We start from the raw sequence: 26,465 nt of genomic DNA on the forward strand, positions 1-26,465 counted from the left end.
TTGTTCTTGCTTACCATATTTATTCACTCTAAGTGGAAAAAACCTGACAAGTCATAATGGATTTGACTCATTACCATACATACTGTCTATATTCCCTGTTCACATAAATTTCAACTGAGAAAGAAAAATATACATTTTAAAAGAACAGTTTATAAATTCATTTGATAAACAGACTTCCAATAAACTTGTGAAAATTAGAAGGAAAGGTTTTTCAAGACTTATATTCTCATGTTTTCTGAAGTAAAACACTTAATGTAAAGCACACGTGACATCTGACTTCCATACACCTCAGAGGTTTTCTATGTAGTCTTCACTACAGTGTACTTACTAAATGTTTCACAGTACCAGAGCATGAGTTCCTCCATCAGCTTCAAAACCTGTGAACTAAATACTTACTGTAAACAATGCTTCTATAAAAAGGACAGTTCAAATACAAAAAAGAAGAGGGCATTAGCAGTCAAGTTTCTTTGGGAGATAGTACATTGCATTTGGTTTTGACTTTCTTAACAACAGCAGCAGATAAAAAGGATGGTAATCATTTCAATTATTTGAAGCTCTTCAGTTTTAAGAGCATTTGTAAAAACAGGTCCAATTATAACAAACTAATATTTGCATAATTAACTTTGAAACAAAGCATTTTGTTAGTGATAAATGCATTAGGAGCTGAAATATATTAAGACAAGCTAGTCTGTTTGTCAACTTGTCAGATATGTGTGCTCAAGCTTCCCCTTCTAATTGCAAGATGTTTAGTACAGCACAACAGATATTTTAAAATTAATATAGAAGCTGGAATGTTTTTTCAATTGTAGCACACTACATCTGAGAAGATTACCATGACAAAACATGAAAAGGAAAGGGGACTGAAAGCAATGATTTATAGACGTTCTAATTTTTCACTTAGAAATTCTTCCACACTATCTGTATTCCACTTGAGGATGCTCAGTTCTTCTGCAATGTTCCCACTGTCGTCCAGCAGCTTTAGTACAGGGTCAGAACCACGCACATACTGCAGAAATAAAAAAAGTCAGTTACCTTGGGCTGGGAAATGCATTCTCTGTAGTAACACTCCTCTCACCCCCTAATTGATATAAATCAGTTAGAAAGATGTCAAAGCAAGAATAGTAAAAAGTCCAAAGACTTACACCGTGAAGTATGAATACTTAAGAACAGAGCACTAAATTAAATCAGAGTATTCTGGGCAAACTTTGGCAATACAATTTGTGCTAAGAAATCAACCTAAGCTTTGGCTTTTTAAAGCTTAGAATTCTTAAAAAACAAAACAGACAAGCTTGGTTGTTTCTGACAACGCTCAATGCTCTAAGTATTCCGGTGCCATGTATTTTGTTCTGATTTTATTAATTCCATTACCAGAGTGTTTAACAACAATGTATTCTACTTTTCTTGAAGAAGACAGAACTATAAAAATCAAATTAAGTTTATGAGATCGGTCTTTCAGCCTGTTCTCTCCTACGCTGCTACCTTCTCTCCTCCAGTATTTTTTCACCTACTGTCCAGATTCAAAGGAGAAGTAGATGTTCAAAGCTAGAGTTTGTGTGCATGTGTGTATGCAAAGGAAGAACTGGTAAGAGGGGAGACACCATACTGAAGCTTTAAAGACAGAGAGATGCTGTAGGTTGCACACTTCACCAGCAGCAGTTGGCCAGTGTTTGCAGCTCTGGATTAGATGCTTTCTTGCCTAGTCCTAAGGAATGAGAGTGGGAGAAAAGAAGGAAACGTAACAGACAAAGAGGCCTCATTTCACAGGAAATTACAACACATTAATTTAAGAGCAGTAAATATTTATCTTAAGATCCGGAACGGAGTTACTTGCCTTAAGTAAAACAGGTAGGAAACAGCTTCAGTTCAGGCTTCTGACTTGCATTTATTGTCAAAGAGAGGAAAGTGGAGGAACAAGTCAAATGGAGAGATGTGTGTGTGTGTGTGTGTGAGAAACATCTACTTCTTCTTCTCCTTGGCCCACTACACAAGCTAATGCATATGTAGGGGAGCAGTGCCATAAGCCTAGCTTTGAAAGATGGTATTCTACTTCAACTGTTTTAAGTTACCGAAGTTTTTTGAATCAAGCAGCTGAATGATATTTCTCATATAATCAATAGCCTTTTTTACCATTTTAGAAATTTTCAGTCACTTTAACAGCTCGAAGTTCTACTATCAATTTCTAATGTAATCACATTCTTTCCTGCTGTGCTGTATCTGTGCCTGCTAAGCTTTGCTGGCAACATAATACTTTAATGCTTCTGAAGACTCACTAAGTCACAAAATATGTAATGCAAATAAAAGCTTTTAACAGTATCAAAAGGCTCTAACCATTTAAGTTTATGGCAAGATTTCCCCAGGAGTATTTTGCTTTACCCTACTGAGCTAACCTAGTTGGTTTTACTTAATGAAGCTAGTGGCATCTCTAATCCATTTTCCAAAAGTCTTGTAAAATAAATACTAGATCCATTTGTACTATATTTTTTCTGGTAGTGCTCTGTACCAATTGTAGTCTAGACTGCTTTGATGTTCAATACAGCTACAAAGTTTAAAATAAAAATGAAACAGTCAGACATGCAGAAGGAGAGAAAGGTTTTGAAAGAAATTGGAGGACACAAGTCACATGAATGCATGAGACAGACAGAGGAAATCTGTTTTAGATGGAATCTGCTGCTGAGAAGACAAATCACTTATTGCAGCCATGCATAGCTATGATTCCAGATGGTGCCATTTGGTGAATAGAGACGGGAGCACAAGATGTGAGAATCAAGATGTATATCTGTGAAGTACGCTGGAAGTTCACACAGGATTTTAAGAGGAAGGTGAAGTCTTACACTAGATCTTGAAACCAAAGAATTGTTTGAGCTTAAGGCAGTGCAGCTTATGCAGCTTTGCATATATGCAAGTCATAAGAAACACCATTCAGTATATGCATTTCTATAAAGCTGGATGTTTGAAGACTATAAAGAAAAACAGAATCATAGAACACAGCAAGGAAATTCTGAGAGGGAGGAGAAAAATCTAAGAATCACTGAATGTTTGGAAACGGCAGCTCCATCAGAAAATGAGGGGAGAACAGAACAGGAGAAAAGGAAACTATGGCAGAATAAGCTTGAGTAAATCCAAGATATCCACAGAATAAGGACAGAATGCAAGCATTCCTCACATTCTTTTGCCATCTGCTATTACTTATGGGTTCCAGTATATTTTTTCTTGGATTAAAAACAAACAAACAAACAACAACCCAAAAAACCCAAAACCCCAACAACAACAAAGAATTCGTACCAGTTACTGAGCAATAACCCAATTAATATTAGCAGCAGGAACTTGTATAGATTTATACTGGCAATGCAAATATATGTCCTCTGGTAAACGATTACTTGATCAGCAAATAAGGAACAATCCACAGAAGGACTGTCTCTACCAAGCTTAATTCTTCCTAACATCCCAGATAAAAAAGTTATGTTACTACTCACCTTGATTTGCAGTCCCCTGAAGAGTTTTGGCTTATCGCTCCTGACAAAAGCTATGGTTTGGAGAAAAGAAAGAAAGATAATCAAACTCTTCTCCACTTGCATAAAATAAATTTACATTCAAGCTAGTATTCCCCAAATTATTTCTTTTGGAATGATGCTTTAGAAGGTATTTTAATGTTAAAATTCTTAATATCCTCACAAAATTAATAAAACTAAACCTATTATGCCTGAATACTAATATTTGCTAGTATTCCAAACAAGCTTCATATCTGCTTGGATTTTCCTCAAACACTATGCAACTGTCTAAATCAGTTTATCTGCATGTACAACTGACAGTCTTCAGTAGAGTGGCCCATATGCTGCTGTGATACGCAAACGTGAGGAAAAGCATTAGAGCGATCAAAATCTGGCTGAAGATAAGCTTTGTGAGGGAGGCCAAATACGACACGCATTCCATCAACACACTCCACACAACCTTCAGCGGTGTAGGTGAAAGGGCAAAGAGGAAACTGTGGGTAGAGATGTTATTCTTGCAAACAAGATGGACAATCTTGTCTTGCAGAGATATCTGAGATTACATGTCGAAAACCAGCAAGAAAACAAGAACAGAAAACAAGAAGAGAAGCTGGTATCTCCTCTTCTCTTGACACTCCTAAAGGCAATCAGCTTTAAGATGGACTCCATAGCCTGTCATGTAACATGGAAAGAAGTTCAGGTCTGAGATAGGCAGTACAGATTGACTCTTACAAAGGTACTAGCTGCATGTTAAAGCTGCTTTTTCAAGGTTAGATAACAATTAATCTCTCACAAATTGCAGTGCATCCTGCTGGTGCATAGAGATGACTGCAACCTCAGGACTAATGTTTCACACTGCCTCACAAAGTGTAGTACTTTCCTCAGTAATTGTAAAGATGTCCCCTGGCATCTTTATACCTATCTTTATATTACTGTAAGACAGTTACCTTAACACTTTCTCAATATGTATATACAGAGCGGCATTTATTTTCTTCCCTCTTCCACTGTGCTCCCAGTACAGATCAAAATCATACACTCTGCCTGCTGCACCAACCGCTACACAGTATAAACAAGTTGAAAATAAGGCTTGTTTTCGTTCTTTCTATAGAACTATACACTAATGTCATATTGTAAGCTGTACTTGTATAACAATTTCAAATAGCACTAAATAACCAGTACTTGCTCACATAATGCAGTTCAATTCTGATTTAAACTCACAAAGATATTATTTTCAACTTCAGTGCTTCGCGTGTCCTTGTGACCTGTTAGTTGTCTTGGCTGTCATCAACAGTAACATGCAAAAAAGTGGCAAAGATATTTCTTATTCTTTGTTAAGTCCACAACAAGTTGAACTATTTCATGGGGAATTTTTCCACATTTTTTTCAATTTAAATCTAAAGCCGAAATCAGTCTCTAGGGCTTTATATGAAAAGGAAGTTGTAAGAAGTAGTCAGTACAGAGGGTAACTAATTGCAAAACGTAAAGAAAGACTGTAAGAGCACAGTAAAATGGATAAAGTTTCAGAAGCAAATCTGAACTGTGGAACTCCATTGTATTAAAGAATGGCCTCTGGGGGTTAACTCAGGTTACAGCACTTCAAGCTTGTAACAGGTGTGAGGGTTTGTTACTTGAGCGACAGATGAAAGCTCATTTAGACTTGAGTGGCTGTTCTCTGGCTGCACTATTGGACTGAACAAGCTCACATAAAATGGGAACAGAATTAGGGGAAAGAAGAAAGTATTCTATAGGCAGTATTACATTATATCACTTTAAAAGTAGCTATTACACACTTGTATCAATGTCAAATGTCTAAATCTTCTGAAAGCTGAAGCACTACAGAACATTCTTCCTGAAATTTCAGACAGCTGGAACAAAATTGGTTTCTGTTAATGGCATATTTATTTCTAATGCTGATCATAGTGACTTTCTGCATTAGTTACTTGAATTTGCAATGCAACAAAGAAAAACACTCACTGTACAAATAATTTATACGTTCTCAATTTTGGAAGCTGAAGTGAGAAACTAATATACTGACATGCATTGAAAATACAGATTATCCCATCAAACACTTTTTTTATTCTTTCCACAAAATCATGCCCTAAATTGAATAAACAGCCTTTGAATGGAATTGATAGGGTTAGGATTGTTGCTTCCTATGATCCTATGTCTGAAGGCTACTTGCACATCTTTACACCACTATTTAATAGTTTGACGCTGAGTACTAAAATCCTAGCTATCTCCCCGTTTTCCTCTCCCTGGAGCAGCTTTAGAAATTACACACTGCAGAGAAACAAGTATTTATATAATCCAACCATGGGTGAGCGAGGAAGGCATTTTCCACTTTGACTTTCACAAGATGAACTCTGAGCTTGGTGCCCTGACACTTCGTTCCAGTGAATTAAACACCAGACTAGAAGTCAGAGCTGTTCCACTGCCAGCTTTGCAACTGTCCTTTCACATAATGTTAGGAAAATCACTTCACCTTACTCTCTTATAAAACATTTGCAATACCAAAGCATATGCCTTCTGTTTGAAGGCAACCCTGAGGTGAGCCTACACAGCAGACTTGATTGCCATGCAATCAACCACAACTAAAAGGTCAGAGAAAAGGATCAGGTGTGTATGGGCATTTTAAAGCCTGCCCAGCACGAAACTGTTTTGCAAAGAAAGGCAATACTAAACAGTGCTTTTAAAGACCTAATAGCAGCCTCTGCCTGTGAATACAGGAGAATGGAGAAACTCACTGCTATCGTTATAGTGTCACTTTGTTTTGATATAACAGACCTCTTTGTTTTGATAAAAGTCTGGGAAAACTAGTCTGTTGGAATTAAAGCCTAGAGTCCTAAGTGGAGATTACTAAGGAATCTAAGAATCACTCATGCCCAAATGGCAAGTCTATGTATATGCATGCACACACCTGCACTATTGTCTCTGATGTACAGTAGGATATACCATAAGAAAACTTCCTGACCGAAAATGGACATGACGCCACATCGCTCCATGCAGAGTTGCGTATCTGTATGCTAGGCATAACTTCTTTGTGAACAGAGTTGACCACCTACTGTTATATATCAAGAGCATGATCCAGACTACCAAGGATATCTACATTCAGGAATATTCACATTATTTAGACTCCTGCTTTAGGAGCAAAGATCTCCTGCTTGATCTGTAACTGAAAAAATACAAAATGATGTTGAGAAAAAATTAAACTTACCTCTTAATACTTGAATAAGAGCCAATATACAATGGCAGTAAAATCACACACTAGTTTTCAAACAGCTATGCACACAGACAAGCATTTTTAACCTTGTCTGTCTCTACACGCATCAGAAGGATTATAATGGCCTCAAATCAGCAAGGCCTGCAGGAGATTAAAAAAACCTCTCTGTCTCTATTATACCAGTTTCAGATCTTTTTTTTTTCAGTTCAGTCAGAACTAGTCAAATCTTCAGCACAAGATCAGCAATAAATTTTTACTGCACAATTTTTCCTCCTGGTAAGCCACAGCAAGTCTTCTAGCAAGACTCTAATGTGATTAAGTATCTGCCAGTAATGGAAAAGTCCACTTGTTCAAACTTCTAATCCTTTCGTTATTTAAAAAACTGTGCTTTTAGTTCAGGTTTATTCCACTGCTTACTGTTACGAAGACTACATATGCCCATGGGGATTCATTCAACTTTTTAAAGTGGACATACCCTTCTCAGTCTATGCTATTTTTCTAGTAAACAGAACCCTTTAGCTGCTTCTAAACTCTTGATGCTGTGTACAGATACACAGCTTTATATTACAGATAAATCTCATCAAAAATGCTGATTGTGCACTGAAAAGCAGCAGCATACTTTTTTGATGAAGGTGACTACCCCTCCTGTCCCTCAGTATAACAACAAAAGAGCCCATTATGTGATCAGGGCAAAGAATTGTTAGTGCTGGAAAGCAACATCAGAAAGGAATGCTTCCATCATGATTCATGAGTAAGGAGTAATGTTTCAAAATTAGTATAAAGGATGATCTGTTTTTTGATAAATATTTAAAGTCTTTTTGTATGCATTTAAATGTTTCACACATTGAATTAGCAATAGGAAGCACATGAGTTATTACTATCTTTCAAAAGGCTTACATTTTATCAAACAGGCGCACGGTACTTCGTGCAACTCAATACAGCATATACAACTGATTTTTAAAACTCTAAGAAAGACTAAATGTATACAAAATGTGTTACAGGAAATAACTGAAGTGATCTAACACTAACACACAAGAGGATGATTAAAGTACATCTAAGATTATCTATAAATAGATGTTCTGAGTTAAATTCAATACACAGAAAGCAAATGTAATATTACTTAGCATAAACCAATGAAATAAAGGGTAGTTTGGTTAACTTGGCCCTGAGTTATTAGACACAAGCAGTTTAAAAGTGAAAAAAAAAATTTACTAAAAAACCAAGTTCGTGCAGAATGTCAGATTTGTACATAAAAAAGGCAAAAAGGACTTGACCCTACCACGGACTTGACCATTTTGTATCTGAAGTAAACTCAAATAAAACAATGGTTTTATTGAGGCATTGCTAATTACCAAGTGTTAAACCTATGGAAGAGAAAAGGAACCAAAACAAAAGGAAGAGTAGGAGAATGATATTTTATGGAGACAGGAAAACCCAACATTTAATTACATCACAAATATCTAAGCATTGCTAAGACAACCAGCAATATTTGCTGAAAATGTGAATGTGTAAATCACTGGGAATACAGGCAAACCAAAAGCATTAATTTTTTTCCTCAGAGTCTTTAATAATTTGTTCTGGGGACAAATACATGCTCTGCAGTTTTGAAGATCGCATGAGTCTGCTTCAAAAGATACCATAAGGGCCTAGCAAAAAGACGGAACTACGGCAGACATCAAGCACTCATTTACATTTTAATGGCTATAGCTCTTTACCTTTTGGGGACCTCAGTTTGAGATAAGAATTTAAATTTAAGAATTCATATGGCACATCAATAACTACTATTTGTAGTCTATTAATGAAGTTACAATGCAGCTGTTCATGATTTTACACAAAGCACCACATGCTTTCAAAAGCAAATCCAAGACAGAGCTCCAATCAAGCCTGAAGAAGAAACTTCACAAAGAACCAATGACAGGGTACTTTGTAGAAGCAGTAGGGCAAGAGACATTTCTAAATCTGAAGAGAAGTATTGTTTTAGTTTGTGTATCATCTGTTTACAAAATATTATGATGAAATGATACATGTCTCCCACTACAATACGCTACATTTCTTAGCAAGAGTTTTACTAACATTTCTGTCAATGCAAGATCTAAGGTTAATGTAACTTTCTAACTTTCTTTCACCATTTAAGAATTTACTATTTAAAAATTGGAGTAAAATAACCAGGAAATAAGTGATCTTACCTAAAAATACAATCCCATAAAAAATTACATTTTAGTAGCTAAAAGAATCCCCCTCACACTTACAGAACTTGGTCAATGTAATAGAGTGCTTACTGACTCGAAGTTGGAGGATCTAATGTAGTTGCATACTGCATGAGTTCAAGGATTAAGGACCTTGCTTCTGTAACAGATTTGCTGGGAGCATGTCCATTTCTTAACTAAGAGAGTCACACAGGGAGAGGTGAAAGTTATTCTATTGATGGACAAAAAGAATGCAGAGAAATACGAAAGAAATGTTTAATGAAAAAACCCAGCCTAATTCAGTTTTTGTTAAACAAACTGGAAAGAACGTAGGAGTCTAGACACTGATCTCCTACCGCATCATGAACAGAACACAGCTGCCACTGAAGAGCCAACTTAAAACAAATATGCTAGATTAATCATTGACCCAGCTAATTTATTATTCTATTTCAGAGCCTTAGTTTTATGGATGTCAGCCAAAACCTGTCACATTTTCTGTGTTACCTGGTATAATAAGATATTGCTTCATCTATGAATCTTGTCACTTATGTTTTCAATGTTCTACTTTGATGGAGTGCTTTTAAATGATAAATATTTAAGAACAGTTTTATACAGAACAATTTCAAAATATAGGTAATACAGGAATTAATTTTACAGTACAGCATTTATAATGGAGCAATTTATTTTTAAGGGAAACATAGCAGGAAAAATATTCCAGTACTGAACTTATTAAAGAGACTTACAGAAATGTGGTCTGTTACCTGACTTATCACAAGAAGCTGTATTTGGAAAACATAACGGACATCCTTGGCCATATTCACAAAAGCATTTAGTAGTTTGTTATGATATTATAAACAATAACATCCAGTTTAAGATTGAGATAATCTTGCCAGGGACTAGATTGTTTTCATCACTTGTCACTTCTTTGCTTTCCCAGTATCTATAAATATATTCCATATGTAATGATTCTCACATTTCAGGCACACAGGTGTATTCAGAAACTATTTGTAGCTAAAAATTATAACACCAGTAATTTTGATAGAAATTTTGATACAGAAGGACAATAGAATATCGCATTTAGTAACCACGAGCAACGCACAGGTTTTTCCAACTGTGTAACTTCCTTACTGTGTAACTTTTACAAACCTTTGTTAATTCAACAGATTTTAATCCTTAACTATTTTAAGATGTGAATCTCATTATAAAAAAATACTGTTAATCCTTTGGTGAAATGAAATATAATCCAGAAGTAGTCCATGACAAATCAAGTCTGTGGGAGCAAGCCAAGCGACAAAACAATTTACACCGGTACTTAAAGGTGAAGACTTCCTGGTCAGATACAGAAGTAACATATACTAATCCAAGTAATTCTAATAAATACACAGTCCTGAAATTAGTGGTGCCATTTTGTGCATATCCTGCAAAAAAGAAAACCCCAACAAAATCCTAACAGAAGCTATGGGAAAGGAATCAGAGTTATTTCCAATGAGACACTGTCAATGACAGGCTACACAGTTCAATGAAGCCTACAAAGACAATGCTTCAAAAGCAGCAGCATGACCTTCAGGCAACCTAACTTCAGTAGCAAACATCCAAGTGAAAAGTTGAAATAAAAACACTTCTTGAATGTTAATGTCTTAAGATGGAGACATTAAATACTGAATTTAAAAGGGTAAAATCTAAGTAAAAATATTCTGAGATTAATACTAATGTGAGGACAAACACCAGCTAGAAGAATATATTCTACTGCTTTTTAAAATTTTTAAGTATGCTCTTAAAATTTATCTCTTCTTTCAACCTGTTCTAATACCCTAGCATTAAATTTGGTCAAGATAAATTTAGATTGCAGAACTGCAGAAATTGGTGATGAAAAGGCAAAAGAGATCGTTAAGTGCACTAGTCAGTCCTTTTTTTCTTCTTACTATACCAAAGAAGAACTGGTAGTCAAAATGGAGAACCTACTGAAAAACCACTGAAATTTATGCAGTCATTTTAAAAAGCAAACTATATGATTAATGGAACGTAAATCTTTGAGCAGGTTTAGATAATCAAGGATTGAAAGAGGAGAAAAAAAAAAATCTTGAAAATTTTCAAATTTCCTTTCAAACTGTAAGCTTTTGGAACATGTTTTATGGTGTGCACACAGCAGAAATTGAGAACCATTCCCTTTTAGGACCTACACATGAAGATAACTGAGGACATAATACAGGCTGGAGTCAGGCTAACAGGTTGACCTTTTCCTTCAAACCTATAGCTCAAAAGAGCACTTAACTTACAAATTCACAACCATAAAGAAGCTAAGTGAATGGGCAACAACAGTTGGGAATGTTTTTGTTTGCTAAATTTGAATGGTCATGGAGATAATATGGACTCCTGTGCTAACAGAGTTAATTTCCTCATGCCTCTGTAGTAGGACAAGTCATTTAAACAATTCTTGTTTTGGCATTTTAAACATTTTTTTAACTTGTTTGTCAGTCAGCCTTCAAACAGGGAGGTATTAATACTGGCCATGGTAGATGGAGATGTGCTGTTTGTGCAATTTGATGTCTAAAGCTAGATTAGTCTTTCTTCTCTATGTCCAGCTATGTCCAAAGTACAGTATTAGGATCTTCATTACGGGGCGGGGGGAAATGAAAGTACTGCTATCATCTAAGCTCTTCACCCCATTTATAAGAAAATTCCAATTTGAAATTTCTCACAGATGTTTTTCCTGCAGCTTCTTCCCACCATACACTGATGGTACTGATTTTCCTTTTACTCTACTGTATTCCATTCACTTTAGTTGACTGTCATTACCCACTGACAAAACAATTACACTGCAGGATCTGTGAAAAGAAAGTAGTTCCATAAGCACACAACATAATTTCATCTATCAATTATTGGTGACCAGTTCCATGAGTTTCAGGTCAATGCAACTTTCCTGATATATTATATGAAATTTATGACTACTTGTAGTAGTACTTAAAAGCACATTTTGTCATTCAACTGTGACAGTACTTCATATTTGAAAGAACAGTAGTGGCTTTACTTACCCTGGACTTGAGGGAACCTTCCCAATTTTCATCCACATACCTCTAGGACAGCTCCTGCATAAAGCTGTAATAATAAAGAGAAGCTGTTAATGACATCAAAAAATCTAAATTACTAGTTTACTTATGGTGTATTATCTGTTGAACTATTTTTCTTTGAGGAGACAATACGCTATTGTGTTGATAGTAACTGCAGACAAAGATCCTAAACAGAATCACAATTCCAGACCTGACTCCAATTTATGCAACAACTAACTGTTCACTCAAGATACATGATAATTTCCATTCATTATATTAAAAATGTAAAAACAGGAAAAAGAAGATCATTTGAGATATACTGTTGCTGGAAGCAAAGCTTCATTTAAAAAAAAAAATAAAAGCAATTGGACATGTTACAATGGGAATTATGGATTAGTAACAGGAAAACTTTATTTCTTCCTCCCCAAAGATGCTAAGAAAGTCTCATTAAGTGAAATTTTAGTTTCCTTTTTAAACCTAACTTGGACAGTGAAATACTGTTTATAATAAAGATAAGGCAGTGACTTTAGACTTCTCATTTGGGCTAACTATTAGTAGTTTTTTGTAGATAATTGTGATTGCAGAAAGATGATAGATCACGTTCATTGGCCTTACCTGAAGTAATATATACAGGCTGGGCTAACTTTAATGCTTGCACTTAGATGTCAATCACTTCTGTCAGCTATGCAAGATACTCAGATTCATTGTTCTTAAAGCAAAGTATAAGTTCATTTCAATTCTATGTAGTACCTAAGTAAAAACTCCTATTGATCTTGTGTACTGTCACGTTTTTAAACTTTTTTGGGTTTTTTTGGCAACATGCAATTGATTCTATAGTTTGCTGAAGCTTAAATATAATTAACAACAGATTTTTCTGGCTATTAAAATAGAACTTCATATTGTAAAGTTAGGCATTTTAATCTTTAGAACATAGTTGTCAATACTGTATACAAAAATCACATCCTTCCAACCCTGAAACCCCACTGTTTACAGAGAAACTGACAGAATAAGTTTCAGTTAAAAATTTTTAATTCAGCTCATTACCTTCTATAAACAATTAAGAGCTCTGCTTTCATTTTCTTTTACACAGTGTTTTCATAACAAATGTGCAAGTCAGGACATGCTAAAATATAACATGCTAAAATATAACCTTACTGAAATAAAGTAAATTCACTTTTCACTTAAAATATGAACTGGGAATACATGTAATTAAAAATAAGCTTTCACTATAAAATTTAATGAGTACTAACCCCTCTCAAAAAGGAGTGACAAGTCATAAAAGCAAACCACACATGGTACAAGAGAAATCTCAAAGACAATTTTATTAACACTTTGTCACCTATCTACGTAGGCATTCTGGACAGCCAGGAATACATTTTCATTTCAGAATATGCATCTTCTGAATTCAGGTCCAACTCAGTATTTGCCTAAATACTATGAATTAGAACATAAGAAAGACTCTAATCATTTGCAGGGAAATTACAACTTCTTTCCTGACGTGAACTAATCAGTAACATTACTTCCACAGGAAACAGAACTAAAAATGTTACATTGCATTATCTGCTCAGACCAACATTTCAGAAATTTGCTTAACTACATTTACATTTTCAACTAGACATTACATTTAAGATAAAAACTAAGATTTGACTGTTAAAACCCAGAACTGCTATAAAACAACACTCTAGAGATCAAAAATACCAGATCTTTTTAAAGCTTTTTTTCACCGCCCAAATAAAGATTATAATTAAAAAAGGCACTGATAAACAGCTCAGCTACTAGCTTGCATAATTAAAGTTCCTCTGGACTTAAACCATGAAATAATTACAAAGATGGACGAAACATGGAATAATGAGATTATAAACTTCACTTACCTTGTCTCTACTCATTATTCTTTAAAAAACGTTCAACAACAATTCTATCAGCAATCCTAGATTTAGATATTAGTTTGCACACTCACTAATACACTGAACATTTATACTGGTCCTCTGATACTGACAGTTATCTGCATTTTTCTGTCAAGAAGTTAGCATAAAGAAGTAGACAAAGGAATAAATAGCCTTTTTCTATCTAGTTAACTATTTTATATATGTGTATAAAGAACTAAGTATACCCAAATTTACGACAACAGTAAAATGAGCATTTCTCAATTCTCATTACTGCAAATAATTCTTACAGTTTATTTCTTCTTTTCAAACACGGATTTCTATGGAACAAGATCACTGTAGGAATCTAAAATACGTAAGACATCTTGTTTGTAACTCTTAGCCAATATCTGATAGAAGTAAAGTTTAACAAAGAAAACAGCTCAGTCGTCGATGTCTGTATTTTGAGCTTGTAACTCTGCTGTAATTGAAGCCCAACTGTGCTGGTACAAAAAAGTTCAGATTCATGCTGAGACAAACAGTTGCTCTCTAGATCGCTAGACAAGAAAAAAAAGAAAAATCAATTGGCTTCATTTATAACTCTAAACAAAGGTGTCTCTTGCAAGAAACACAGGTTTATTTGCATCACTTAGCCCACAACAAAAGCATACTTGTTAATATCTACCGCTGATACCATCCCATCATGTCCAGAGAAGATAGTAATACTTGAACACAGTAAATGCTAAGAATGACACGTATCAGTCAGTATGGAGGCATACAAACATGACGAGTCAGTTCATTACACAATGCTTAACTCATAAGTTAGTTCATTTTAAAATAATGCTTCACTTGTTCTAGTGCTCATGAAAGTGAGTTCAGTACTACAAGCAATGAAATAAAGACTCTATAATCTATTACTAGTGTCCATTTTAACATCCAAAACAAGTGCTGTTACGATTTCCAGGCTGACTCATGTCTGCATCTATAAAAATAACTTAACTTTTTAAAAAACATTCTAATAGTATCCTTTCTAAGGCTGTTGTGACAAAATCTGAACTTTTCCCTCATCTTTTACAAAGCATCAACTTGAGTTAAATTTCATTCAAAAGCTTTTTGGAAGCACCTGAATGTCTTGTAATAGTTCACACTTATGTAATGAAGATGGCTCTTCACAACTGCGAGGAGGAAAACCACGCTATCAGTCATGTCTGCTTTAATGATGAAGGAAAGTGGTAATTATAACAGAATAAACCACCATTTACATAAGAATAGTGTTAGATAAAAATATGTATTGTGAAAATAATTGTTCCAACAATTAAAACCAAGGAACCTTAACGTAGGTGAAAGAAAACATTTCACCTGCTATTAGGAAGGGAATTGAAGTAATTTCTGCAAAACAAAATTCCAGCGGTGCTTCATTTATAAATATATACAGTATTGTTATCACAATTACTCATGGTAAAAACTCCAGAAGAAAAATTACAGTCCTGCTATGAAGCTGCTATGTAACTGTTAGTGTTTACAACCAAACAGGAATTCAGATCAAACCAAACTGAAAAAATGGTACTTAAGAGAGATTGCTCCTTGATCATAATTAAATGGTGTTAGACCAAAGGAGACAAAAAAAGTTTTGTAAAATAAATTAGCCCTAATTTTACTTCTATAGCACCTATACTTTGCACACTGGTTTCTTCTGACTACTGACTAAGCCTGACCCTGCACAGGTTACAAAGTGTCACTCAAACTGGATTTGTACAGCTGTTTGCAATCAGCTGAAAAAAAATTGTAGTACCATCATGTCTTAAAACATACAATGAAACAGGCTGTTAAGATAAAGCCACATAATGGTAAATAGCTATCTTATGATATCTGGATTGTCTCCAATATCTGCACATTTTCCTCTTCTAATATCAAACAGTTTAAAAAAAAATAAAGTTAAGCTCTGAGAACAAGCAGTAAAACACAACTTATGATTACTGCTAAAACTCTGGAATTTTCACTTGCCTCAGGTACAAGACAATCTTCCACTAAATATTTACCAACAACTAATCTCTTTCCAATGCAAACAATTTTTGTTTTTATGAAATTCACTGTAATTTTGATTTCATATTACTATATAAGCAGATCCGCCAAAGAAACCGCCTCATCTCCTATCAACTCATACTATTGTTTTACTTCAAAGAAAAGTCAGGAAAAATACAGCTATTATTATTCTTATTGGCCAAAGTTGCTTGGTATGTGCAAACTGGTATTGTTTTAAAATAGAGTGCATGAGCTCTTTTTTGAAAGGCATGCAAATTAATTTTTAGTGTGTCCCACCCAGGAAGCAAACCAACAAGTTAATAATTGATATTTGTTCTTCTGAGAATGAAATCACAAAGAAGAGATTTTCGTGCACGTTTCTTCTGCTCTTTCCTAAATGCCTATAACTAACAATTCATTTGTTACTTTTACTAGAAAACTAGATTAGTTAAAATAAAGGAATACACACTGAGATATAAACTACAAAATATCTTCTCTTCCATGGGGGAGAGAATGCAGAGTATTTGTATGGACAGTTACAAGTTTTCAAAATCACTCTAGTCTTCCCCTTCCCTGGAGACAGAAAATGAGCAAGAATCTGTGGGTTAGCAGAGATCAGTCAGAAAGCCTCACTGCCAGGAACATTATGAATTACTGTTCTGTAATGCAGAAGCCAATAAAGTCACTGCTACACACACACATCATTCAGAACTGATGTCATCAGTAAATTTAGCAATAAAGAAACTGCTCCCATTCAAAACTCATTATCCTGTAAAGGGAGATAAGTGACTCTAAATAAGAGTTTGGAAACAGAGAGTCAAACAGTCAAAAAACAGTTATCTGAATTAGTGCTATTCCTGTGATTAGTGCTATGTATTACAGGCAAATTCCTCTGAACAAAGCTGAAGCAGAATCTAAGCTCTCATTGATTTGCAGGGAAGGAAATTCCAACTGAATATAAGGGGTGGTGGGGAGGGAAGTCACAATGAGGGTGTTTAAGCACTGAAATAATTTACTAAGAAAGGTTGGATCCTTGGGGATCTTCAGAACTTTGGGTACTGATTTGAGTAGGAGATTCAACTTTTTTATTCTGTATGTACATAACATAGTTGTGCATTACTATTACAATCTTCAGCATACAGAAAATGTGTGATCCATTTAAGTGGTTTTTTTTTTTTGGTGTTAAACAATCTCCTCCTTGCAGTATTATGTAAACATTTTTGCCCTTTAAATCCACAACCACCAAAAAGCTCCCCTCCTGGCAGACAATTTTTTGTTAACTTTGCTCTCTGAAGTAGCTAAACCTACTCCATTCACCAGCACAGATGCACATCAACAACTTTAACTCACATTTAGCAAATTCACATTTATAATTTCCCTAACTTTTTCTTTTTCACTGATAAGACTAGAAAGAGGTCTTCCATAGGTAAGGCTTGCCCTACTACAGACATATAATGTATTTTATCTTAGTTTATCTGACAGAGATGAACCTTTGGTGAATCTGATCCAAACAAAAGATGGGAAATTTCTGTCTTAGGCAGCTGCACCTTTATCTTAGTTTATCTGACAGAGATGAACCTTCGGTGAATCTGATCCAAACAAAAGATGGGAAATTTCTGTCTTAGCTAGCTGCACCTTCCTTATCTAGGACTACTGTTTGTCAACATTAATTTTCATTGCTGATAACATCACGTTCAGAAGAAAAAAAGTGTACATGGTAAAGTTCTTGAGAAGGACATCCACTTAGCACATTTTTAGTACAAGGAATGACTGTGCATGATATTCTGAAGCGACGGTACTCTGATAAGAGACTTTTTCAATTAGAGAGAGAAAACAATCCTCTCAATTCCCCAACTTCCCTATCAATATTCCCCATAGAAGTGAACTGTAGACACTTTTTGTTAAAAGCAAACTTTTGAGATCATTTGACATATTAGCCTTAATTACAGACTTCTGATTATTTACTTGAGTGTTAAATAAAATATGCTGCCATTGAATTATGCTATTTTTAAAAGTCACACTTGGTAAAAACAATGAACGTGAACCATTTTTAGGTAGCATGTTGGAAATAAGGAGTACAGCTATGTAAAAGCACAATTTGATTTTTACAAAGCAGACAAAGGATTTTATAGAACACATCAAAAGACAGAAAAAGCTGGGGTTTTTGAGAAACAGCTACAAGTAAACTAAAATTCTAATTCATTTATGCAAGTATTGATATGTTTTACACTTATGTTACAGCACCAAGATGTCAATGAAGTCTAAGTAGTTCTCTATTTTTACCCATCGAGTTAAAAACGAACAGATGAGACTGCTTCATTGGAACTATTCACATTAAGAGCCTCTGGCAGAACAAGAAGGCAGCCAACAGTAACTTTCGAGTGTAGCACTTCAATTAGTGAAATGAAAAGAAAAGAACAACAAAACCCTGAAAAATGAAACTAAATTGGGTCACACAAGAGTACCCTAAAGCATTAAAAGCATTTCAAGTTATTCTAGTTTCAGTAATTACCATGAGTTTTGTAAACTATTTTTAGTTTTAAAAAGTAAATCTGAACAAGAATGTCACCTTATTCCTCCGTGTAATTCATACAGCACATTTGAAAGGTCTGCACATGTAAAGAGGTGGAGTTTTAAGAGAGCTTTCAATTTGATTTTTTTATTAAAAGTGGCACACAGTCAGAATTACAGTGGACATGTTTATTACTAATATTACACTAAATATTTATTTCATTTCCAGGAGAGATCTAACAGTAACCTCACCCAAAGAATTGGTTTTAAGTTATGGTCAAACTACATCATATGGAGAATATAAGTATTATGCATTAGGATTAAAATAACCCGTTCTGAGGAACAGTTTCTGTATACGTGCTCATCTCCTACCCTATAATGTTTAAAGACCTGAGTGACAATTTTGTCGTGAGTGACAGATAAGGTAGACTACAGAAAACTGAATTTGTATAGGCATATTTTTTACCTTTCAGTGAAATTGAGAGTCATCTTTTCTTCAGAACAGACCAAGCTGAACATTAGCAGCTACTTATTACATGGGCTAAATAGGTACAATTCACTCTTCTTTTGTATATCATCCCTCACCTCTGTATTTTTCACCCACAAAAACCTCTCATAAATTGTGTGATACTATGCAGAACGGGTGGCTGATGTGGAAGAAGGGGTCAGAGCCCAGGCTTCACTTTCAACAGACTAGAACTTCTGTGGTTTTGCAGTGTTCAAACAGGCTGAATCATTCATCTCTTAAAATGACTTCCCACAATTTCAAGTACTGAGGACTTGCAAGGAAAAGAATCTCAGCTCCTTGCGGTAGAAACAGGGTAGGACGTTCCCGCAGACATGTCAAAGTACCCGGTTAAGTACAGCACCCGTTACAATGTAACAACTAGGGAACACCTCTGCAACATATCCAGCTGCCACGTTTTGATCAATTTAACTGCAACGAAGACATGCTGACTCGACTGGCCAGTGGAAATCTGTTATAAAACTCTAGGAAAGGTTCCTCTGCTGTGCTTTGACTTTTCTCCCCATTTTCCAGAGTGTTTTAATATGCATTCTTAGGATTTTCCTCCCGTTGGTTCTCTTTTTTTCAGCATTTTTCAAAATGTTGAGAAAACACAATACTGAAAGGTCACTAAATACCACTATTTTCTAAATCTCATCCATTCTGTTTGTCCACAGCTAATGGGGTTATGTCCATAGACTTGTGTTAACTTTCAAGCAGCAATCAAATACTGAAAATCATTTTAGGTTCAGATAGGATGTAGAATGGGGATCTGAATGTAAAGCAAGATGGGCTTTAAGTTGTTTTTTTTTTTTAAAGTTATAGCCAAAGTTTAAGCTGCCCACATTTATTTCAGGTTAATATTTCACAATACTTTCATGTCAAAACAAAAGGAAACTTTTATATTTACTGGTGCGGGAAGAACGTCAGGTTGGAAACTTCCCCTCTTACAGCACAATAATCCATTTCGAGTTTCTGAAATATTTTAGTTATTTATATTGTTACATCTAGTACAAGTTTGGTGAAAAATAATCTTAAGTTTCTCGTTACCTTAGCAATGCAGAGGCCAGATATTCCAATAAACTATTAAACCATGCTTTGACAGCTTATCATATTTTGACAATCCTGAATACGTGCACAGTTATTTGCTAAAAATCTCAGGATTTTAGATGTTTTTGCTTAAATTTGTACAGTGGAGCAGTTATTACCCATCTCTATGTAACTTTAAAAGTATGCATATAGACTTCTGTATAATTATGTTTACTTGTTTTACAATAGAATCATAAACTATTTAGAAATAGTGTATGATAGACACATGTGATGTTACCCATGACAACTTGCCATCTAAACCATCCATTTTCATGTCTCAAATTTCCTGGCAAACTTTTGCTTACACCTGATGTCACGTTATCTAATTCACCAAACACCATAAAGTTACAACATGACAAATACTTGACAACAGAAATTTTAAATGCTGAAGTTCAACACTTCTTAGTGAGCAAAATATATTTCAAAGCTCCATTTAGAAATATTGATGACTTTTAAGGGTTGTAGCAATCCCGCACAGTGCAACTGTGAAATTTAATGTATTGCAAAGTTCACCACAGAGTTGATTCTTAAAATCAATTTGGATTTTGACATGCATATATTGTTGAGATAAATCTAAGATTGTAATATACAATTAATGGAATATGCTTATAGCTATGCCTGAAATGATCACACAGCATAAGTAAAGCTGCAGATGGAGTGCGGCTATTTTCAGCTACTGCAAAATATGGACAATCTCTCCTGCTACTACAATTTCACGCACAGTTAGCTTCACCTCCATTTCATCCTTCTACGTTTTACACACCAGCAGTACTCTGCATCTGACAGACTGAGGCTTAAGACTTGCAGCTGTCTAAAGCAATACTGTTGAAGCTAGCTTCTGAATTAGTCTGAAAGTGAATACAAAAACTCTAGAAGAGGAGAAAATAACCGAAATAATTTTTTCATTTTACCCACAGTACAATTACGAAGTAACCAAAATATTTCACCGGACAGGTGTCAGCAGAAGTTAAGAGCAAGACAAATACTGGGTAACAAGAGCACCTCACAGCTATTTTCCGCAATGTCAATTCACAGAATACTGGACCAATAACAAGACCAGGATTAATAAACATCTTTCAAGGAAATGAAACAGTTGAAATCTGTAAACATCTCATTTAAGGCTGCACTGATGCTATGTAGCACAAAGTATTTTAGGACTGGGCATATTTCACAGATCATTTTGAAAAGCAGCAATGATACATAAAAATTCTCAGATACATATCCTATTCCCTACCTTTAATTTTAAATTCTCATTTAAAACTCAGGCGCAAGTCATGCAATAAACTAACTCTCGCTTTCTCTATTTCTAACACTTGCCACATACTTACAAGGAGAATTAACTTAAAATCCTGAAGTTTGCAACTCTGTCTGTAGCACAGACTACCAACATGCTGTGTCACATGACAGGAACAAATACCTGCTGACATAATGAACAAGCTAGGTCATGTACTGGAATAATCGTTCAGAAAAAAAAAGATCCATGTACTTTGAAGATGTTCAAGCATGTAGTCACAGCATTAGCAAAACCCAGAGCACCACTTGCTCTGGAACTCAGCAACATATAAGGTTGCTAATCAGCAAGTCAGACATCCTACATTTAGATGCAGGTTTTTAGAGTAAGATTAAAAAATTCTTCAAGCAAGAGGGTAGGAAAAAAAGAAAACAAACAACCAATTTTTAAGACTATCAACATCCATTCACTCTCGACTATCAAATTTTCATTAGAAAGAAGATTTCTATGGTAACCTAAAAAAAACCTAGGGAAAGGGAAAAAAATATAGCAAAAGGCAGCATTCAGATTTTCTATTCTGCACGTATATCATGAAAACACTACATTAGCAAGAAGCTACTATCAATTAGATTGTTAATTTTTATGTAAGAGTAAAATCTTAAGCTCAATTACAGACACCTATTACAACCAGCACCACGTTAAAACACAAGTCAGTCCAAAATGTGATGATTCTGAATACAATCTGTTAAGATAATATCCGTGGTCATTTCTCCCAACACCAATTTTCCACTGGCTAGTCTTCAAGGGAAGTTACTCAGTACAAGGTTAAAAAAATAATTAAAAAAAACAATCAGCAAATCCGAAATACACATTTCCAAGCAGTGGTAACAGTACAAGAAACGTTCACCTTCTGAAACAGCATTCAAAAGAATATTAGAAACAATGCTGTAATTTAGCACTCAACCATATAACCATAATGTTAGAACAATACAGTACTTCCATTCATACACACAGTACAGAAAGCCTGCATTCAAACCCAGATATGAAAATGCATGAAAATAGAGTCATAATCACTCCTATAATTCAAGCCGATACTTAAAATGCTAGCTCCAAATCTCAAGTATCATTTGTATTAAATTTCTTCAAAAATGTCACAGAAGTAAGAAAAGATAAAATAATAATCAATATGTACATTGAATTGTGCTATAGCAGCAAATTGTTCGTATTTACTAGAAAGCACAAGCAGAAAATGAAACTGGGTAAACCAATACAAATAGATTAAAAAACCAACAACTTACTATACAATCTCTTGGTTCCTATGAATATACAACAAATTCTGGTTCACTGTGAAGGGATTTGTCAAACAAATGAGACCCCTTGAGACCCCATCCAGCCCTATGCTATTTGTTCTACTACAATCAGCATGACTAAAATAGAAAAAGTTTTGAGACTAAAAATATTTACAGTGTAAAGCCCTGACCACAAAATGGCATTTGATTAGCCTTATGCAAAAAGTGTGATTATCCACACGATGAAATCTAGGTCTGATTCAGGATAATCAGAAAAATATCTATTGATTTAAATTCTGTTGTTTGAGCCAACTTTTGTTAATGCAATGTTTACAATACAAACTAAGTTACATCCTTGAGTAAATTACTGATAAATTGATAGAGATTTTTTTTTCCCCCAGAAGTCACATTGACAGAAATGCAGCGTAACTCCGCTAGTTTATTTTCCCAACAAATGACAACAGAAATCATCCTGCTTCACAAGTTCTTGTGCTGTATCTTATGCACACTGATGCAAAACTGCAAGAATATTACCTGAACAAATAAAAGCATCCGCTCCTTATGTGAGGACAGGAAGCCTTGCTGCTGCCACCACAACTGTTACTGGTTGTGGTACACAACCACAGCACAGGTGGAGACCCTTTCCGATTTTTCCATTCCCTTTTAGTGCATTTCATTAGATTTTATGCTGAAACTTTTCAGCTTTTGTGTATGTATAGGTATAGATATGTAATACATATATAAGAAGTGGAGCATTTTCCAGAGACAAACTTTCCTTTATAGGATTCATATATCTAGCAAAGAAAAAGTCTTAGATATCAAGTCACGTAAGGATTCTACAGAAATACTACTGCAAGCATTCTCTTGTCAATATATGAAACAGCACAATTTACAGTCTTACCTTAATAGTCTCTCAATATTAAGGAACTACCAATTATTAATTCTCTGCAAATCTCAAACACTTGCTTCTTGATGTTTAATATATTGTACCTAACACTGTAATCAATGATTTTGTTAAAAATTATAGGCAGACTTTTTTTTTTTAATATTATGCTGAATTTAATTGACAGGAGAAACCTGCTAGATTTCCTCATTAATTTCATGTTGTCAGTTATTTAGCTATCTCTTAGACATTAAAAATAATTTCAGCATCTCTTCTTCTCCTTGAAATCTCTACTTTCCTGATAATTGATTGGTTTTCAATGTATTCTAGAGTACTCTTAAATTACAACATATTTGAAAGCATATATTCTTTTCAAGAGTTCTGTAAAAATTCTTCCTTGCTGATGTACCTTAAGCAAGATAAATACTCATTTACTACAGATGAAGGAAAGGTTTTGCCTTAGCCTAACTGATTGAAGCACAGCATGGGCTCTGAGCAAGATCATTCCCAATATTTCTAGCTGTTCTCACTGCTGCAGAATGGAGTTGAGCAGCCCTGCTTGTCAGGTTTGTGCCACTTCAAGAGTTGACCCAATGGCTGCACCAGCCTTTTGTTCCTAGGGACTGAACTGAACTATCCTGGACATTACACAATAGGTCAATGACCAAGCAATAGCTGCGATCAAGAACACCAGTCGTCTTACCCTCTTTTTTTGCCCTCTTCAAATGCCACATACATCTTTCAATTTAAAGAAGCTGGACATAGCTCCCATTAGTCACTTCACACTAGACAAGGGCCATCCCAGAACCAAAGGTTCCTCTGCTCCTACAGGGATGTTATTTTAGAGCAGAATGGCAAGCCTGCAAATCTAGACCCTACCTATATTGGACTATCAAGAAACATTGCACTTTCCTCGAGATTATAATCCAGATTCTCACATATTTTTAAAATGAAAAGTTTCATAAACATAACATAATGTGTTAAGTTATTCCACAAAGGATTCGGACCAAAACCCACCTTTCTAGTTTCCAACTGAGCTTCTTCTTGGCAGCACTGCCTGCAGAACGGATCCAATTGATTCAGATTGAACTGTCCAAGAAGGTTGCAAGAACTGCATAGCAAGTTACTGGAGAAGCCCAGCTCTCTGCAAGCTTCGGATGACAACTGTGTTCCATATACATTTATCTGAAAATCAGTACAATGTTATACTTTAGTATTAAGTTAGTTGTTTGAAAAAGGAAGATTTTAAATGCTTTAATGATCAGGAAGAACAACTAAATCTCTTGTGACCATTTTACAGTAACACCTAATGGTTTGCCCATAAGTGCAAAACAGCACCTTATTTTGAAGAACGGTCTTAAACTAATAGTGAATTTTAGACACCCATCGTATGTATATTTCAAGGTATCAGACCTGCCAAAATTCATTTATATACACTTCTGACAACTCTACTGTTTTCCTATTGCTAGCTCCAAATTAAGAAAACAACCAAACATAATGAATCAGCTGAAATGCATATTGCTACAGCTCTCTAAAGCCTGCTCTTTCAAAACAATTTCAGTAAATTTCGTATCTCGTATCACCGAAAACACACTTGGAAAATAAGTATAACAGCTAAGCTTGGGAAAAGCAAAACCAGGGAATGATGAAACAGACCAAACTGCTCAACAAGGCATACAAGTAGGATTTTAATTTCATTAATGTTTTCATTAATGTTACAGGAAAATCACATACTAAAAGTGGAAGTGTAGATAAAAACCTGCAATTCTGATTTACTAGTAATATATTAAAATAGGCCACTCAATTACATGGCTTCTATGTAAAATAGCAGTTCTGTTTTTAACGAGCAGCAAAAACAATTTTACCAACTATCGCAGCACTTAAATGATATTTGGGTTTTGTTTTCACATTCCCACTTCCCTACAGAGGGATTTCTCACATCCTAGCTTAAAACCTTTCCTTCCAGCTGTATTCTGGGGGTGGGGAAAGTGAGAGAGGAAATGAAGAAAGGAGAGAAATTAGACAGTTTTCCCAGATGCTTCTCAGTCTGGGTGAAAGACCGTGGGCAAAACCCACAACATCTAAAACACCAACAAAACAATCAGCAAGCATCTCTGTGTTCAGAGAAGAGTGAGATGACACCAGCAAACTGGACTGGATGATAACAGACCAAGAGTCAGAAGAATTATTCTAGGCCAAACAGAAAAATACAGAAGAAAAACTAAGTTTGTCCTTCAGCAAATCAGACTTCTCTTCACATTTACCCATCATTTAATATATACAGCATACCCAAGTAAGGTAGAGACAAAATGCATTTCCTGCCCTGAAGTGGCCAACATACAGCCAAAGACATGTCACTGATGTGACAGATAGGAAATGTTATGGATTAGGAATTGGTAGAAAATATATTAGGTGCCTCATTACTCTGTTTCTCTGTATCTGCTAAAAGAGTTAAAGCATGAACAGAAAAGTATAATATACAGACAATTATTTTGAAATTACTATTCTGTCAGGCAGAAAGCTATTTTTCTTCTTCCTACAGGACACTGCTACAGTGATTTCTATATATGACAGTAGGCAAGCAAAAATGGGACCCTGTTCTACTGGAATAATCTATTATTTATCCTTTCTGAGGGATAAGGATTTCTTATCTGGCGATAAGAAATATAACACCACCACAGTAGTATAGAAAATCTAAGGAGGATGCCAAACACTGCCAAAGCAACACTTTAATTATTGTTCACTTATTAAATTAATGACGATGACAGTAGCTAAAACAGTTTTCTTGCACCTTGTTGCTTGCCATCCACCCCTTTTATGCTTTACTGTAATCTCTTCCTCACTTTTGAATCTGTTCACCTAGGAGCAAAAATGGTATTACTGGTATTGTCATTTTGCTTCTGCCAGCAACACTCCTCACACCTTTCCCCAGCAGAGCTCTAGAGCATCTGTGTATATAAGGCCAATACTCTCCTCTTTTCAGGGGGGACCAACGAAAAAACAAACAGTGTATGAAAGCAAGTAAAGTCTCCATTACAAGAGAATTCCTCAGTGAAGAAGTTCTGGTTACATACCAAGCTCAAAACAGCTTGAGAATAAAACCATAGGGAAGGGGAGGGGAAAGGGGGGGGG

The 26,465-nt window shown here is 35.1% G+C and overlaps 1 protein-coding gene across 1 annotated transcript; it reads right to left on the reverse strand.

The window, feature by feature from the left end:
• LOC104073534 (15 kDa selenoprotein) lies at window positions 1–24,518 on the reverse strand (the record flags this gene model as incomplete). Its single annotated transcript, XM_009573347.1, is given in 4 exon segments — window positions 1–1,006; window positions 3,474–3,523; window positions 11,927–11,990; window positions 24,351–24,518. Coding segments are annotated over 4 exon segments (414 nt in total), but the record flags the coding sequence as incomplete, so codon positions are not given.
• Window positions 24,519–26,465: the final 1,947 nt, after the last annotated feature.

Source organism: Fulmarus glacialis, unplaced genomic scaffold (genome assembly GCF_000690835.1).
Source record: "Fulmarus glacialis isolate BGI_N327 unplaced genomic scaffold, ASM69083v1 scaffold7952, whole genome shotgun sequence".
NCBI lineage: Eukaryota > Metazoa > Chordata > Aves > Procellariiformes > Procellariidae > Fulmarus > Fulmarus glacialis.